This window comes from Cervus elaphus, chromosome 18, assembly GCF_910594005.1.
Source record: "Cervus elaphus chromosome 18, mCerEla1.1, whole genome shotgun sequence".
Classification (NCBI taxonomy): domain Eukaryota; kingdom Metazoa; phylum Chordata; class Mammalia; order Artiodactyla; family Cervidae; genus Cervus; species Cervus elaphus.
This window is the reverse complement of record NC_057832.1, coordinates 110,689,249-110,704,884: the sequence shown is the minus strand read 5'-3', so window position 1 is coordinate 110,704,884 and position 15,636 is coordinate 110,689,249. Positions and strand designations below refer to the sequence as shown.

Sequence of the window (15,636 nt, the reverse complement as noted above, 5' to 3'; positions counted from 1 at the left end):
AAGAGTCCCTTGGACAGCAGGAGATCAAACCAGTCAATCCTAAAGGAAATTAACCCTGAATATTCATTGGAAGGACTGATGCTGAAGCTGAAGCTCCAATACTTGGCTACCTGATGTGGGAAGCCAACTTATTAGAGAAGACCCTGATGTTGGGAAAGATTAAGGGCAAGAGGAGAAGGGGGTGACAGAAGATGAAATGGGTGAATGGCATCACCGACTCAATGGACATGAGCTTGAGCAAACTCCAGGAGATAGTGAAGGACAAGGAAGCCTGGCATGCTGTAATCCATGGAGTCATAAAGAGTCGGACATGACTTAGAGGCTGAACAGTGACAACGATGCTACGTGGCGTCACCAGAAAATAAAATAAATTTAACATTATCCTCAGGTCTCTGAATGTGACAGATCTTTATTTCTTCTTGTCTTTAACACTAGTTTCTCAGCAGTTCTATTCCAATAGCTAAGTTCAATTAGTTCCCTTCCTATCATCTTGTGAAATTCAATAGACACAGAAAAGATAAATCTGAAGGTCAGGTACAGAGCCTCTTTCATACTGTGAATGTATTAAGCAGGGTGTCATCAGCATCATTAAGATTTTTGAGTTCTATGTGCAAGATATTAGATTAAGCCTGGTGGGAGGGGCAAGTTGTACAGAGGCTTAAGTCTCTATTTCCATTCATTTACTTAGTTGACAAATATTTGTTGAGCACCCATTATGCAGGGCTTCCCTGGTGGCTCAGTGGTAAAGAACCAATGCAGGAGATGCAGGTTCGATCCCTGGGTGGGGAAGATCCCCTGGAGAAGGAAATGGCAACCCACTCCAGTATTCTTGCCTGGGAAATCCCATGGACAGAGGAGCCTGGCAGACTACAGCCCATGGGGTCGCAAAAAGTCAGACGTGACTGAGCACTCACAGGTCTTAAGAAGGACATGATGGCTGGTGAGCTAGACCTCCTGCTTAAATGAAGATTGGAAAAGCTGCTGGATTTAGGGTGTGAACATTTTGGTTTTCTGTTTATACAGAAAATCAACTGGGATGGAGATTATGAGTTTATTTCCTGGTATATATACACAACTTGAGGGTATTAAAACTAGGGGATTCTGGGTGGGGTGAGTCCACACAAAATAACAGAATAAGGAAGTCCCTCCAGGGGGGAAATAAGAAAGTCAGACTAAAGCTGATGGCTTTGGGAATGGATTAAAGATATTCTATGAACCCCCATTTTCTATTTAGAAGTAACATTTTGAATGCCTAAACCCTTGGGGTAAATCTGGTGGTTATGTCATCAGAGGAGGTGGGAAAAATAGGAATAGTCATTAAAATAACGAGAAAGAATGAGATGAGGAGAGAGACTTGTTCAGACACCCAGAAGCCAGAAACTTGTTCAGGCTTCAGGACAGCCCGGGGTTTTTGCTTGCCCTCAGGACCCAGTGGATTTGTTTACTAGTTGTTACCCCGGGGGTGTTGATGAAGGGTCATATTTATGAGCCAGAAGGGCAGTGATAACACGATCTAAACCCTCTTCCCAAGGAGATCATCAGTGATAACCCAAGGCTGCTGCTTCCAGACCAAAATTCAGAACAAGACAGAATCCAGGCAGTATTCTACCCTAAAGAATAGGGACTGCTTTCCTCATGGCGATTATTTAGTTCAATCTCTCCCCCGCCCCCCGCACCTCCCCCTCTCCTCCAAGGGCAAGTAAGTGACCATCCACCACTCTCTGTAGAGACTAAGTCACTGCAATGGATGGCGCCCCAAGCAGGGTCCAGGAAGACCAGCGTCAGGCACTCTCCAGCCTATTCAAGGGCACACCGACAGGGTGATACACACACAACTGCTCCAGGCCGGACACCAAAGCCCACGGCTTCAGGGGATCAGGCCACATCCCAAGTGCAAACAACGCGGGCAGCCGCGCCTCCCCTTTTCGGCTTCACTCGCAGCACGGCGGGAGCTCTGGCCGCACTTCGGGGGTTATGTAACACCTATCTCTCACGGTCTGCATGTCCAGGGACTTTCAAATTAATGGTGGCGAGTAACAATTCACGGTGGTACGGTCATCCCACGGAATCCTAGGTGAGAAGGCACAGGTAGACAGATGCAAGTGGCTGCGCGTCCCGGTCACCGCACTTTTCCCCATCTCGGAGCGCGCAGATGCATCCGTGAAATCTCAAACCCGGCACGCAGTTCCGCGAAGCCGGTAGAGAGGACGCCTCCTCGGGCGGGATCCGCACTCAGCCGAGCGGGGTGGGAGGGCGCTGGGCGCTGGGCGCGGGGCGGGGCGGGGCGGCCGGGGCAGGTGCCGGCCTGGGGCGGCGGCGGCGGCGCAGCGGGTGCGCGGAGGCCCGGGCGGCGGCGGCGACGGCGGCGGCCGGCAGCCCGCCCGGCGAGGGGAGTTCCCGCAGCCCGCCCCTGCGCCCGCCCCTCGCCGCCCGCGGCTCCTCCTCGCCGCCGCGCCGCGCCTCGCCTCGCCATGGTGGAGCGCGGAGACGCGGCGCCGCTGCTGCGCTGGGCCGAGGGCCCCGCCGTCTCCCCGCCGCGGGCCCCGGTCCCGCAGGCTGGAGGCCGGGGCTGGGGCGGCGGTGGGGGCGGCTGGGCGGCCGCGGAGCCGCCGAGGAGGCGGGAGCCCGAGGAGCTGCGGCAACCGGGGCGCCTCGAGCTGGGCGACGTGGAGGAGGACCAGGTGGTGGCCGTGTTCGTGGTCACCTTCGATCCCCGCTCGGGTGAGAGCCGCCCCGGGACCGGGGCGAGGGTCGCCCCCCAACCTGGCCTCGGGGACGGCGGGGGAAGGGCTCGCTGCGCGCGCACCCGCACACCTGCACCCCTCTCCCCGCCGGCCGGGGCCCCGCCGGGGAGGTCAGGGGTGCCTCAGCGGGGTGGGGGCGTGGGGCTTTGTTCCCTGCGCCCCCGGGCCCCCTCTCCCGTTCCTTCCCGCCTCCCGGCGGGTCCCCAGCTGGCGCCCCAGTCCCCACAGTCTTGTTTGCACTTCTCGGGTGATAGAGGATCCTGTTCGTGGCCACGGGCACGCTAGCTTTTGTTTTCTTTTCGGGCTCGGCTAATCGGTTTCTCCTGTGAAGAGGAGGAACGCCCCTCCACCCCTCCAGGTGAATTCCTTCGGAAACAGACCGTCCTAAACCTCCAGGTTCTCTGCTTCCCGCCCTCGCTCCCCATCCCTCTCCGCCTGGTAACTTTGTGAGCGCCCAAGTTCAGTCTCTCTGACGGCCTGATTTTGAGGAATTAACGCCTGGAGCATTAAGGGATGGCACGGAGGGATTAAGCTGGAGACGGATTAAAAGAGAAACCTCCTCGGTAGGCTCTTTGCGGGTGTGTTCGGAGAGTTAAAGGGTGATCTCGCCTAATCCTTAGCCTAACCATCGGGTAAGGAAGTGTGCGTTTTACTGGTGAGCGAATTCCTGGGGTTCAAAAGTGAAGGCGTTAACTTGTTGTTCAGTCGCTAATACCTCCCTCGGAGAGCCTCAGGTGGTCGGGGAAAGGCTCTGCTCCCAGGAGTGGAGAGAGGAGAGCTCATGGGTCTGAAAAGTGTTAGTCGCTCAGTGGTGTAGGACTCTTCGCAACCCCACGGACCTGAGCCTGCCAGGCTCCTCTGTCCATGGAACTGGGGTTAAGAAAACCCAGATGTGCCTTTCTGTTCTCAGTCCACTGAAGTTGCTGGAATGTGGAGTGTCTAATTATGTGGACTGTCAGCTTTTTCCTCGAGTTCCCTAACTGGTCCTCCAAGGATGAGCTGTAGAAACCTTTCTGAATAACTTGATAGGGTGCGATGGAGTGAAAGGAAACGGAAAAGGGGTGAGGATCTTGGGATGTCAGAAGATGGGCAGGATTAGAACCCAGCAAGGCCCAGGAAGAAATAGGAACAGCTGTGGGGAGACTAGACCTTTCTGACTCCTGGCGATTCCTTGGCCCCTTCCCTGTGGCTTTCAAACTTTTTTGACTGTGACCCAACATATGAAATTCATTGTACATACCAATCAGTTTGCTCCATACATACATATGTAACTGAAATTGAAGTTTCATCAAACAGAATTAATCCCTTTTACATGTAGTACATACTGTCATTTTCTATTTTTTGTTTTTTAATGTTCACCACATCGGCTGCTTAACTGACATATGGTTGGGACTCCCAGACAGGAAAACTGTTCTTTTTTGACTGAAGTAACCTTTATCGCTAAAGAAAAACATACTATTTTGTAACTCATAATATTCCTTATTCCTGCAGTAAATAGATGTGCGCATCAGATTCTTTCTGAAAAGCGTTTACGAGTAACTAGAAGAAATGGAGAGGGAGCATTCACAGGGTCTGACTTAGCAGTGGTCACACTGGTGGTAGAGATGAGAGGGGAAGATGAGGAAAAAAAAGAAACTTCTGGGCTAACCACAGGTGGAGTTAATCATACTGAAAAGCACCTCAGAGCTGGGCCCCGCCCCCTACCTCGTTAGTCACAGCTGGTGACGTGGTTTTGTGGGTATGTGTGTAAGTATTTGTGTGTGCAGACAGGTACACGAATGTGTATTTGTAATGGCTTTCAGATTAAGATTAGTGTAGAAAGAAGGGATTTAACAGGCATTTGGACACTTGCTTTGTGTAGGCGTTTTACATTTCATTCTCACCACCATTCTAATTGGATGATCATTTATACCCCATTTATACATGAGCAAACAGAACAAAGATGATTAATTTGGAAATATTAACTAGCTGATAAATAGGTGGCTGTGAGTCTGGTTGTCTTTAAAGTATATACAACATGACCTGAACATCTGCCCTGGTAACTTTTTGTCTTAACTGTGTGCAGAGAGGGGAAAGGATGGGAAGGAGTTGGGTGGGCAGGAGACAGAGTGTGTTTTTAATTATGATTGATGGTTTTGGTTTTGTTTTTTTGGAAAGCTGCTGTTTCCTGCCCATAATTCTCTTTCCTCATCTTCCTAGTTCCAAATGGCACTTTACTTTCTTTAAAAAGAAAAAAAAGAAGAAGAAAATTCTGATAGTATCTGTATTGAGTAAAAATTGTGTGATGAAGCACCTAAAAGTAAAAGATGGGATGAATGAATGCTTGTGGGGTTTCCGGGACCACAAAGGTCAACACTGGGGTGAGGGCCTCAGAGAGCCTGTGGCGGGTCCCTTGTGTGAGGGTTGGGGGAGTCTCGGTCTGAAGAGGTGACACTTGGGCCCTCGGATGCCCGGGGAGTGGCCGACGTCACTGGGGCCAGGCTTCTGTCTCCCACTTTTAGTTGAGTGTCTCAACCTTTATCCTGCTATGGAGGCAGGTCTGCTCTGTGTTGCTGTTTAATCTTGGTCCACCAAGACTTTTGCCTTCCTAAACCTATGATGCCCAAAGTAGTAAAGTGAATACTGGCTTCCTTACCCAAATCAGAACATATCACAGAAGTTCTTACATAGGAGGAACTGTCGTCTCTATGACTGCCCATCTGCGCCCCATGTCTCCCACTGTGTCCTCAGCATCCTCCCCTCAGAGCTTCCTCCCTTGTCCCCAGACTTCCCCAGGCGCTTACTGCCCAGGCCGTGGGTATTTCATTCATCTTCCCTTCTGCTGCAGGTAACAACACGTTGGTGCATGTGCCTGCGAGAGTACAAGAGGGGATGGGCAGGAGAGAATCTACCCCTGTGGGTCATCTGTCAGGGCCTGAGTGGTCTGTGTGCTGAAAGGGAATCAGAGGGAGGAGTGGACCCTGGTTACACGTGGGCAAACACACACACACATACACTTGGACAGATGAGAGGGAGGAGGGGACTCTGGTTACACACACACACACACTCTCTTGGACAGAGAATGCTCAGTGATTCTCAGACTGCTATGTGGGAATAAGAGAGTATATACTTTTGGATACAGGTTTGGGGTTGAGCATCTATAGGAAGAATCAGAGAAGAGGATAGGGGCATAAAGAATGTTACTTTCATTGGAGCTTCAGTTTGAAGATTATGGTTGTTGGGTCCGTAGATGATGTGAGGACCAGGGCTTCAGGGTCAGGAGAGGTAGAGGCTCCCTGTCTCTGACATGCACTCTAGCTGCCTCCTCTTTGTCTCTCTCACACACACTCACTCGCTGACACACTCAGTCTTTATCTGGAGCAGGGAGTCCCTGGGATGGTGGTGGTGCCGGCCATCTGGGCTACAAAGCTGCTATTGAAAGCAGGCCCAGATGCTGACTCTGCGAGCTGGGTGGGAGAGATTGGCAGCCAGAATATTGCTTTTTTATTGTGTCCAACCCATCATTTAGAGCTTTGACTCTGTTCTTTGGGTCTCTAGGAACTAAATTTTCTTCCTCTGCCTAATTAAGGGAAAAGGTAAGGTCATGCTTGGAAATCAGCCTCCCCCCTCCCCAACCCTCTCTATGAAGGTGACATAGCAGTCTCGCCGTGCAACTGAGGGCTTGTGTATGGGCCTGAGGCAGGTAGAGCTTTGAACCTATGGTGGATGATACCTGTGATTCAGCTTTGCTGGACTGTTTGTTTATAAGAGATCCACTTTCAACAGCTCCATTTTCCACAGAGTTATTTTGTGGGTGTCCAGGGGAAGTTCGTGTGTGTGTGTGTGTGTGTGTGTGTGTGTGTGTGTGTGTGTGTGTGTGTGTGTGTGTGTGTGTGTGTGTGTGTGTGTGTGTGTGTGTGTGTGTGTGTGTGTGTGTGTGTGTGTGTGTGTGTGTGGCTGAGGGGTAGCACACCTGCCGTGTCCAGGGGAAGTTCGTGTGTGTGTGTGTGTGGCTGAGGGGTAGCACACCTGCCGTGTCCAGGGGAAGTTCGTGTGTGTGTGTGTGTGTGTCTGAGGGGTAGCGTCTGAGGCATAACTTGGGCTGCCCAGGTCATCTGACTCGTGCAAATAATAAATGGCTCCAGCCACTGGTGGGAAAGTGACAGAGGAGAATGAGAGTGGAAAATTTGGAGTGCAGTTTTGAAACAGGAAGAACAGTCCTAAGGATGGCCGGCTCATAGAGGCCAAGAGAAGGCTGCTCCTGATAGCCAAAGCAAGCAAGCCTCTTCTAGTGATGTAATTTGGCCATGGCCTTTTTCTCTACTTTCGATCAGAAGTCAGTGGATTACAACTGGTAGATTTCTTTAGTTCCCATATTGGCAGACTCTTTCCCAGGCTGTTGGTGATTCACCTACTTGCGGTTTTCAGGGAAAAGTCAGTTGGTGACCATCTGCTGTGACTTCTGTTTCTTCTCTTGAAAGCTGGTGGAGACTCGAGTAGGAGGGGAAGTCATAACACCCACCGTTTACCAAGTGCCCACCGTGGACCAGGAATTATCTGATCCCTTCAGCAGCATTCGCAGTCATGAGGCAGACAGAGGCACGGGGCCGTGAGGTCATCTTAAGTCACAGATCAGCGGTGGGGGCAGAGCCCAGAGGCCAGCTGGCTCTGCCTGCATCCAATGTCTGTGGTCCTTCCCACATCACACCACACCACTGCCTGGTGCAAAACGATACGGCGTTCGTGAAATGGAAAGTTTCTTCCATGTAAAATTAATGCATTGGAATTCAGCCATGGATGGGCATATGGCTGACTTGAAATCACCAGGATTAATTTCTTCCTGCCTCAGGTTTCTTTATCCTGACTCTTTCTTCCTTGGCTCTGATAGACTCTTATCCTAGGTGATGTTATGACAATTCAAAGCTACGTAAGACCCAGTCGAATGATATGGGCTGTTGACATTGCTGGTGTTAGAATCCGAACACTGTAAACTTCTGAGGTTTCGTCCATTTGGGATTGGGGGCCTACTGCAGAAGTGCGGACCATGAGCACTCCTGGATTCTTGCCTTTTTTTCGTGAGACGGGATTTCTTTGTACCTCTGGACTGGAATGAGGGCCAGGAATGTGTATGCTGATGGGTGGAAGCTGAAGGAAAGACTGAAAATCAAGGCACATTTCTTCTGAGAGGGGAGAATTGGTACAGAGCTCCCCGCTTGAGGTCAAAGGTCAATAGGACCTTTGAGTCAGCCACTGATTATGAAATCAAGAGCTCGGGAGGAAATTGTTGGTTGGGGACTGCCCAGCAAGGAGGGAGAAGAGGAGGAAGGAAAGTCATGTATTTCCCATTAGAAAGAGATTGTTTTGGTTCAAGACCATTGCTTTCTCCGCTGTCGGTTTTTTGAGATCAGCTTTCTCAGAGGCAGCAACAGTGGCAGCTGATGTCTCTTCCCTCTGGAGAAATGGTGGTTGATGAAGTCCAAATATGCTGGGGCGAGGGATGGTCACTCCACATTTTGACCGAAAGAGAAGATAGAGGCAGCCCTGTTTGTAGGAGATAAGACAGAGTACATCTCACCTAGCGCAGGAGCTTATGAAACATGAGCCCTGGGAGGCCCCAGCCCACCAGGCCATGAGGTTCAGACCGTCTCTGCATCCACAACCAGGCTCAGCATTGTCCTCTAGCTTCCCTGGGTTAAGTGAGCTGCCAACTCAGTAATCTGTTAGTGCAAGTTCCTTGGCCCCAGCCTAGCATCTGGCAGCAGGCTGCCAAGTTATGTTCCACCAATATTTATTGAATGACTGGCTGAAGGTACACAAAGCAGATTGCCATGTCTGTTCTTCGTGCTGTTATGTCCATCCCTCCACAGAAGTTGTCTTAGCAGCTGGAGCCTAGGCAGGGCCCGTGGGTACCTGTGATGGGCCCAAGGCAAGGGGGGACTTGGGGATGGAAGGAGAGCAAGTTGGGAAATAAGGCACCTATTCATGTTGATCGCCCCCTCTCTTTGATTGCTTAGCCCTGGGATCAGTCCTTCTGTTCAATCCTGCCAGGCCTCACCTCCCTGGGTGGGTTCCTGAAGTGTGGTGAGGAGATTTGGAAAACCGAGTGGCTTTGCACGTGAGGGCTGAGCCTGCGGTAGGTAGCATTCTGTGTGAGGTTTTTTCTGGCCCTGCATGGCTCACCACAGGATTGTTATTTTTGCAAAATCACTTTCCTTTAGGCCTATACAAGTTTCTTATATAAATGGGTTTCTAATTTTTGAGCATCGTATTTTCTTTCTGTTAAAGAATGACCTTTAGCCATCATGCTGCTTCATCCCCCTAAATATAACTCATTGTCTCAATTATTTTTTGTTTTTGCAGAGTCCTTTATGCTTAGCTTATGGTTTTCCCCACCTCTGTTATTTCAGTTATGATCCTTTATTCATAGGATATGTTTTTTAATTTTTCTTTTGTACTGGGGTATAGTTGATTTGCAGTGTTGTTTCAGATGTACAGCAAAGTGTTTCTGTTATGCATAGACATATATCCATTCTTTTTCAGATTCTTTCCTCATATAGGTTATTATAGAATATTGAGTTCCCTGTGCTATACAGTAGGTCCCTATTGATTGTTTTATACATAGTAGTTTGTATATGTTAATACCTAACTCCTAATTTATCTTACCTCCTCACCTTTCCCCTTTGGTACCATAAATTTGTTTTCAAAGCCTGTGAGTCTGTCTCTGTTTTGTAAATAAGTTCATTTGTATCATCTTCTTAGATTCCACATACAAATATATGGCATTTGTCTTTCTCTGACTTAATCCACTTGGTGTGATAATCTCTAGGTCCATTCATGTTGCAGCAAGTGGCATTATTTCATTCTTTTTTATGACTAATATTTAATTGTATCTATTGATACATACCACACCTTCTTTAGCCATTCATCTGTCTGTGGACATTTGGGTTGTCTTGGCTATTGTAAATAGTAAATAGGGCTACAGTGAACATTGGTGTGCATGTATCTTTTTGAATTATAGTTTTCTCCAGATACATGCCCAGAACTCGGATTGCTAGATCATATGGTAGGTATTTTTTAAGGAACCTCTATACTGTTGTCCATGCTTCCCGTGTGGCTCAGCTGGTAAAGAATCTGCCTGCAATGCGGAAGACCTGGGTTCGATCCCTGGGTTGGGAAGATCCCCTGGAGAAGGGAAAGGCTACCACTCCTGTATTCTGGCCTGGAGAATTCCATGGACTGTATAGTCTTCAGTCCATGGGGTCACAAAGAGTCAGACATGACTGAGTGACTTTCACACATACTGTTGTCCATCATGGATGTACCAGTTTACCTTCTTGTCAACAATATAGAAGGGTTCCTTTTTCTCCACACCCTCTCCAGCATTTATTTGTAGACTTTTTGATGTTGGCCATTCTGACTGATGTGAGGTGGTGCCTCATTGTAGTTTTGATATGCATTTCTCTAATGATTAGTGATCTTGAGCATCTTTTTGTATGCCTATTGGCCATCTGTAGATCTTCTTTGGAGAAATGCATAGTTAGATCTTCCACCCACTTCTTTGGAGAAGGAAATGGAAACCCACTCTACAGTTCTTGCCTGGAAAATCCCATGGACAGAGGAGTCTGGCAGGCTGCAGTTCATGGGTAGCAAAGAGTCAGACATGACTGAGCAACTGAGCACCCACTTCTTGATTGGGCTGTTGGTTTTTTAATGTTGAGTTGCATGAGCTGTTTGTATATTTTGGAGATTAATTCCTTGTCAGTCACTTTGTTTGCAAATATTTTCTCCCATTGTGTGGGTTCTCTTTTCAGTTTGTTTATGATTCCCTTGCTGTGCAAAAGCTTTTTAGGTTTAATTAGGTTCCATTTGTTTATTTTTGTTTTTACTTTCATTACTCTCAGAGGTGGATCCAAAAAGATATTACTGTAATTTATGTCAAAGAGTGTTCTGCCTATGTTTTCCTCTAAGAGTTTTATAGTATCTGGCCTTACCTGTAGGTCTTTAATCAATTTTGAGTTTATTTTTGTGTATGGTGTTAGAGAATGTTCTAACATGTAGCTGGCCAGTTTTCCCAGCACCACTTATTGAAGAGACTGCTTTTTCTCCATTGTACCTTCTTGCCTTCTTTGTCCTAGATTAATTGACCATAGGTGTGTGGGTTTATTTCTGGGCTTCCTGTTCCATTGATGTATGTTTCTGTGTTTGTGCCAGTACCATACTGTTTTATTAGCATAGCTTTGTGGTTTAAAGTCAGGGAGCCAGCTCCATTTGTCTTTCTCAGGATTGCTTTGGCTATTCAGGGCCTTCTGTATTTTCATACAAATTAAAAAAAAAAAAAAAGCTTGTTTGTTGAAAAATGCCATTGGTAATTTGATAGGGATTATATTGAATCTATAGATTGCCTTAGATAGTATAAGCATCCTAATAGTGTTGATTCTTCCAATCCAAGAACATGGCATATCTTTGCATCTGCTTGTGTTATCTTAAGTTTCTTTCATTAGCATCTTACAGTGTTTTAGAGTACAGATCTTTTCCCTCAGGTAGGTTTATTCCTAGGTATTTTATTTTTTTGATGCAATTGTAAGTGGAATTATTTCCTTATTTTCTCTTTCTAATCTTTTGTTGTTAGTGTATAGAAATGCAGGAAATTTCTGTATTAGTTTTGTATCTTGTAACCTTACTGAATTTGTTGATGAACTCTAGTAGTTTTCTGGTATTACTAGCATCTTTAGGATCTTCCATGTATGGTATCATGTCATTTGAAAACAGTGACAGTTTAACTTCTTTTCCAGTTTGGATTCCTTTTATTTCTTTTTTTCCTGTTTGCCATGGCTAGGACTTCCAAAGCTACGTTGAATTAAAGTGGCAAGAGTAGACATCCATGTCTTGTTCCTGATCTTAGAGGAAATGCTTTCATGTTTTCACCATTGAGTATGATGTTAGCTGTGGGTTTGTCATTTATGGCCTTTATTATGTTGAGGTAGGTTCCCTCTGTGTCTACTTTCTGGAGAGAGTTTTTTTTTTTTTTTTAAATTCATAAACTGGTGTTGAATTTTGTCAAAAGCTTTTTCTGCATCTATTGAGATGATCATATGGTTTTTATTCTTCAGTTTGTTAATGTGGTATATCACAATAATTGTTTTGTGGATATTGAAAAATCCTTGCATTCTTGGGATAAATCCCACTTGATCATGGTGTATGATCTTTTTAATGTATTGTTGGATTTGGTTTGCTAGTATTTTGTTGAAGGTTTTTGCATTTGTATTCATCAGTTATGTTGGCCTGTAATTTTCTTTTTTTGTGTTGGTTTTGCCTGGTTTTGGTATCAGGGTGATGGTGGCCTAATAGAATGAGTTTGGGAGTGTTCCTTTCTCCTTAGTTTTTTGGAAGAGTTTCATAAGGATAGGTGTTAACTCATCTCTAAATGTTTGATAGAATTCACCTGTGAAGTCATTAGCCTTGGACTTCTGTAGTTGGAAGTTTTTAAATCACAGTTTCAATTTCAGTACTTGTGATTAGTCTGTTCATATTTGCTATTTCTTCCTGGTTTATCCTTGGAAGAGCATCTCGTTGCGACTTTTTTTTTGTCTTTGGATATAGAGTATCTTTTTTGATAGGTTCCAGTCTTTTTTTTTGTTGATAGTTGTTGAGCAGGTAGTTGTGATTTTGGTGTTTTTGTGAGAGGAGGTAAGCTCAAGTCCTTCTACTCTGTCATCTTGTCTTCCTCTCATATGTTGAATTTTTTTACACCTTAGGAAAATTTAAAAACCTGTATATCCCTCACTTAGGTATACCCTTCACTCCCCGTTTGTTGACATTTTGCCATATTTGCTTTATCCTTGTAAAGTCAGTTCCACCATGTGAAATATGCATTTCTAAAAACCACTGTGCTAAGCAAATCCTGCAGTAAAAACCACAGGGCTTGTGGGGAAGGTGGGGTGACGGGCACAACACTTAAAAACCTTGTGAGTAACACTTTAAAGATGGGAATGTAATAAAAAGTGGTAGGATGGCTGTACATATATTAAATAGTTAAGAAATACATCACTACTTTAAATATGGCACTCTACTTTAAAAAAAAAAGATGTGTGGTTTGCTTACAAAGGTGGTTGTTGGAAGGGTGGAGCTTGTGAGTTATTATGAAGCAGTGGAAAAGGGCTTTGTGAAATTGGATAGAAGGTCGTAACACTAGAGGAGTTAAATGTGGCTCAGAATACACATGGTGAACCGAGGTAGCAGGCAGGGGTTTGAGTGATGTGTTGGAATTCATCTTGTGTATTTCTGCAGCTGGGTGCAGTTTTCTGTATGTACATTGTAATCCTTGAGATCAAAATCATGTATCAGCACACATCAAATTCTCTGTGATCAAACTGTTAATATGTCAACTGCTTTGGAACAAATTCAGCCAGCATTATAGCAGAACTGAGGATGTGTAGATCTACTTTTTTTCTGAACTGTTTGAAAGTAACTTGCAGGCATCATGGCATTTCATTTCTAAATACTTAAGTATAAATCTCCTAAGAAAAAGGCCATTATCCTGCCTAACCACAATATCATTTCTACCCCCAGGATAATTAACCTAGGTTAGTTCATTTATTAGCTTTTTTAATTAATACATTTTATTTTTAACAGTTTTAGGTTTATAGGAAAATTAAGCAGAAAATACAGAATTTCCATATCATATACCTTCTTCCCTTACCCACCCACCTACATTACCTGTTATTGACATCTGGCATTAGTGTGGCGTATTTGTTGAACATATGTGTGTGCATATTGTTGAACCAATATTCATACATTATTATCAACTGAAGTTCATAGTTTCATTAGGGTTCATTCTTTGTGTTGTACTTTCTATGGGTTTTGAAAAATGCACAGTGTTAGTTTATCTACCATAACAGTATCATACAGAATAATTTTACTGCCCTAAAAATCCTCTGTGCTCTGGTTATTCATCCCTGATTACCCCCAGATCTTTTTTTTTTTTTTTTTTTTTTTTTACTGTATGTCGTTTTTCCTTTCCAAAATGTCATATAGTTAGGATTATACAGAGTATATCTTTTTCAGACTGGCTTCTTTCACTTAGCAATATGCTTTTAAGAAGTTCCCTGCATGCCTTTGTGTGGCTTGATGGCTCATTTCCTTTTGTTGTTGAATAGTGTTTTGTTGACACGGATGGTTAAGAATCTGCCTGCAATGTGGGAGATCTGGGTTCGATTCCTGGGTTGGGAAGAACCCCTGGAGGAGGGCATGGCAACCTACTCCAGTATTCTTGCCTGGAGAATCCCATGGACAGAGGAGCCTGGCGGGCTAAGGTTCATGGGGTCGCAAAGAGTTGGACACGACTGAGTGACTAAGCCCAGCGCAGTGTGTTCTATATGGATAGCCCACAGTTTTTTAATCCATTCACCTTTTTGAAGGACATGTTGGTTGCTTCCAGTTGTTGGCAATTGTACGTAAAACTGTTGTAAACATCAATGTACAGGCTTTTGTGTGGACATAAGTTTTCAACTCATTGGATAAATACAAAGGAGCATGGTTGCTGGCTTTAATTTTGTAAACTAAACTGTCAAACTGTCGTTTGAAGTGGCTGTACCATTTTGCACCCCCACCAGCAGTGGACGAGGTTTCCTGTGGATCCGCATCCTCGTCAGTGTTTGGTGTTTTCAGCGTTTTGAATTTTGACCATCCTGTGTATGCTTAGTCACTCAGTCGTGTCCAACTCTTTGCGACCCCAAGAACTGTAGCCCGCCAGGCTCCTTTGTCCATGGGGGTTCTCCAGGCAAGAATACCTGAGTGGACTGCCATTTCCTCCTCCAGGGGATCTTCCCAAGCCAGGGGTTGAACCCAGGTCTCCTGCATTGCAGTAGGATTCTTTACAGTCTGAGCCACCAGGGAAGAAGCCCTTGGACTTTGACCATTCTAATATGTGTATAATAGGATCTTGTTGTTTTAATTGGCAGTTCCTTGATGATGCGCTATTGAGCAGGTTTTCACGTGTGTGTTTGCCATCTGCCTATCTTCTTTGGTGAGAGGTCTATTTAGATCTTTTGTCCATTTTTTAAATTGAGTTGTTTTCTTATTGTTGAGTTGTAAGAGTTCTTTGGGTATTTGGATTTAAGCCTTTATCAGATATGTTTTTGCAGATATTTTGCCCCATCATTAGTTTGTCTTTTTATTCTCTTAATAGCATCTTTCACAGATGAGAAGTTTTTAATTTTAATGAAGGACAACTAACCAATTTTTTTTTCGTGGATGATACTTTTGGTGTTGTATCTAAAAATATTGCTAAACCCAAAGTCACCTAGATTTTATCCAATATTCTAGAAGTTTTATAATTTTGCATTTTACATTTAAGCATACTATTCACATTGAGTTAATTTTTGTGTAAAGTGTAAGGTCTGTGTCTGGATTCATTTTTTTCATATGTATGTCCAGTTGTTCTAACACCACTTTTTGAAAAGACTGTCTTTTTTCCCATTTTATGACCTTAGCTCCTTTGGCAAAGATCAGTTGATTGTATTCATGTGGGTATATTTTGGGGCTGTCTGTTGTCTTCCATTGATCTTTTTGGGCCAATACCACATTTCTGGATTCCTGTAGCTTTATAGTCAGTCTTAGAATCAGGTAGTGTTAGTTCTCTTCAGCATCATGTTGGCTAATTTCAGCCTTGTGCCTTTCCATGTAAACTTTAGAATTAACTTGTCAATATCCACAAACAGCTTACTGGGGTTTTCATTGAGATCACATTGAATCTATTAGCATTAGCAGATGTGAAATTCCCTGTGGGCACATTATTCTCAATATATATCAACTGACACAAATTCAGGAAGCATTGTATCAGAACTTACTAAATGCGGATATAAACTCTTTTCCTCAACCATTTGAAACTAAATGCAGACATGACTTCACTCCT

At 45.0% G+C, this 15,636-nt stretch overlaps 1 protein-coding gene across 2 annotated transcripts in view; it reads left to right on the top strand.

Moving 5' to 3' along the window:
• The first annotated feature begins 1,979 nt into the window (after nt 1–1,979).
• Nucleotides 1,980–15,636, top strand: part of DENND11 (DENN domain containing 11) — a 49,542-nt gene continuing 35,885 nt past the window's right edge. Inside the window, exon 1 of one of the 2 annotated variants that reach the window (XM_043872301.1) lies at nt 1,980–2,074. Coding sequence is in view for 1 of the 2 variants with exons in the window: in XM_043872300.1 (XP_043728235.1) it covers nt 2,472–2,721 (250 nt within the window). In the remaining variant the exon portion in view is untranslated. Of the gene's footprint in view, nt 2,075–2,441; nt 2,722–15,636 lie in introns of those variants that run through there. The other variant, XM_043872300.1, reaches the window with a different exon arrangement.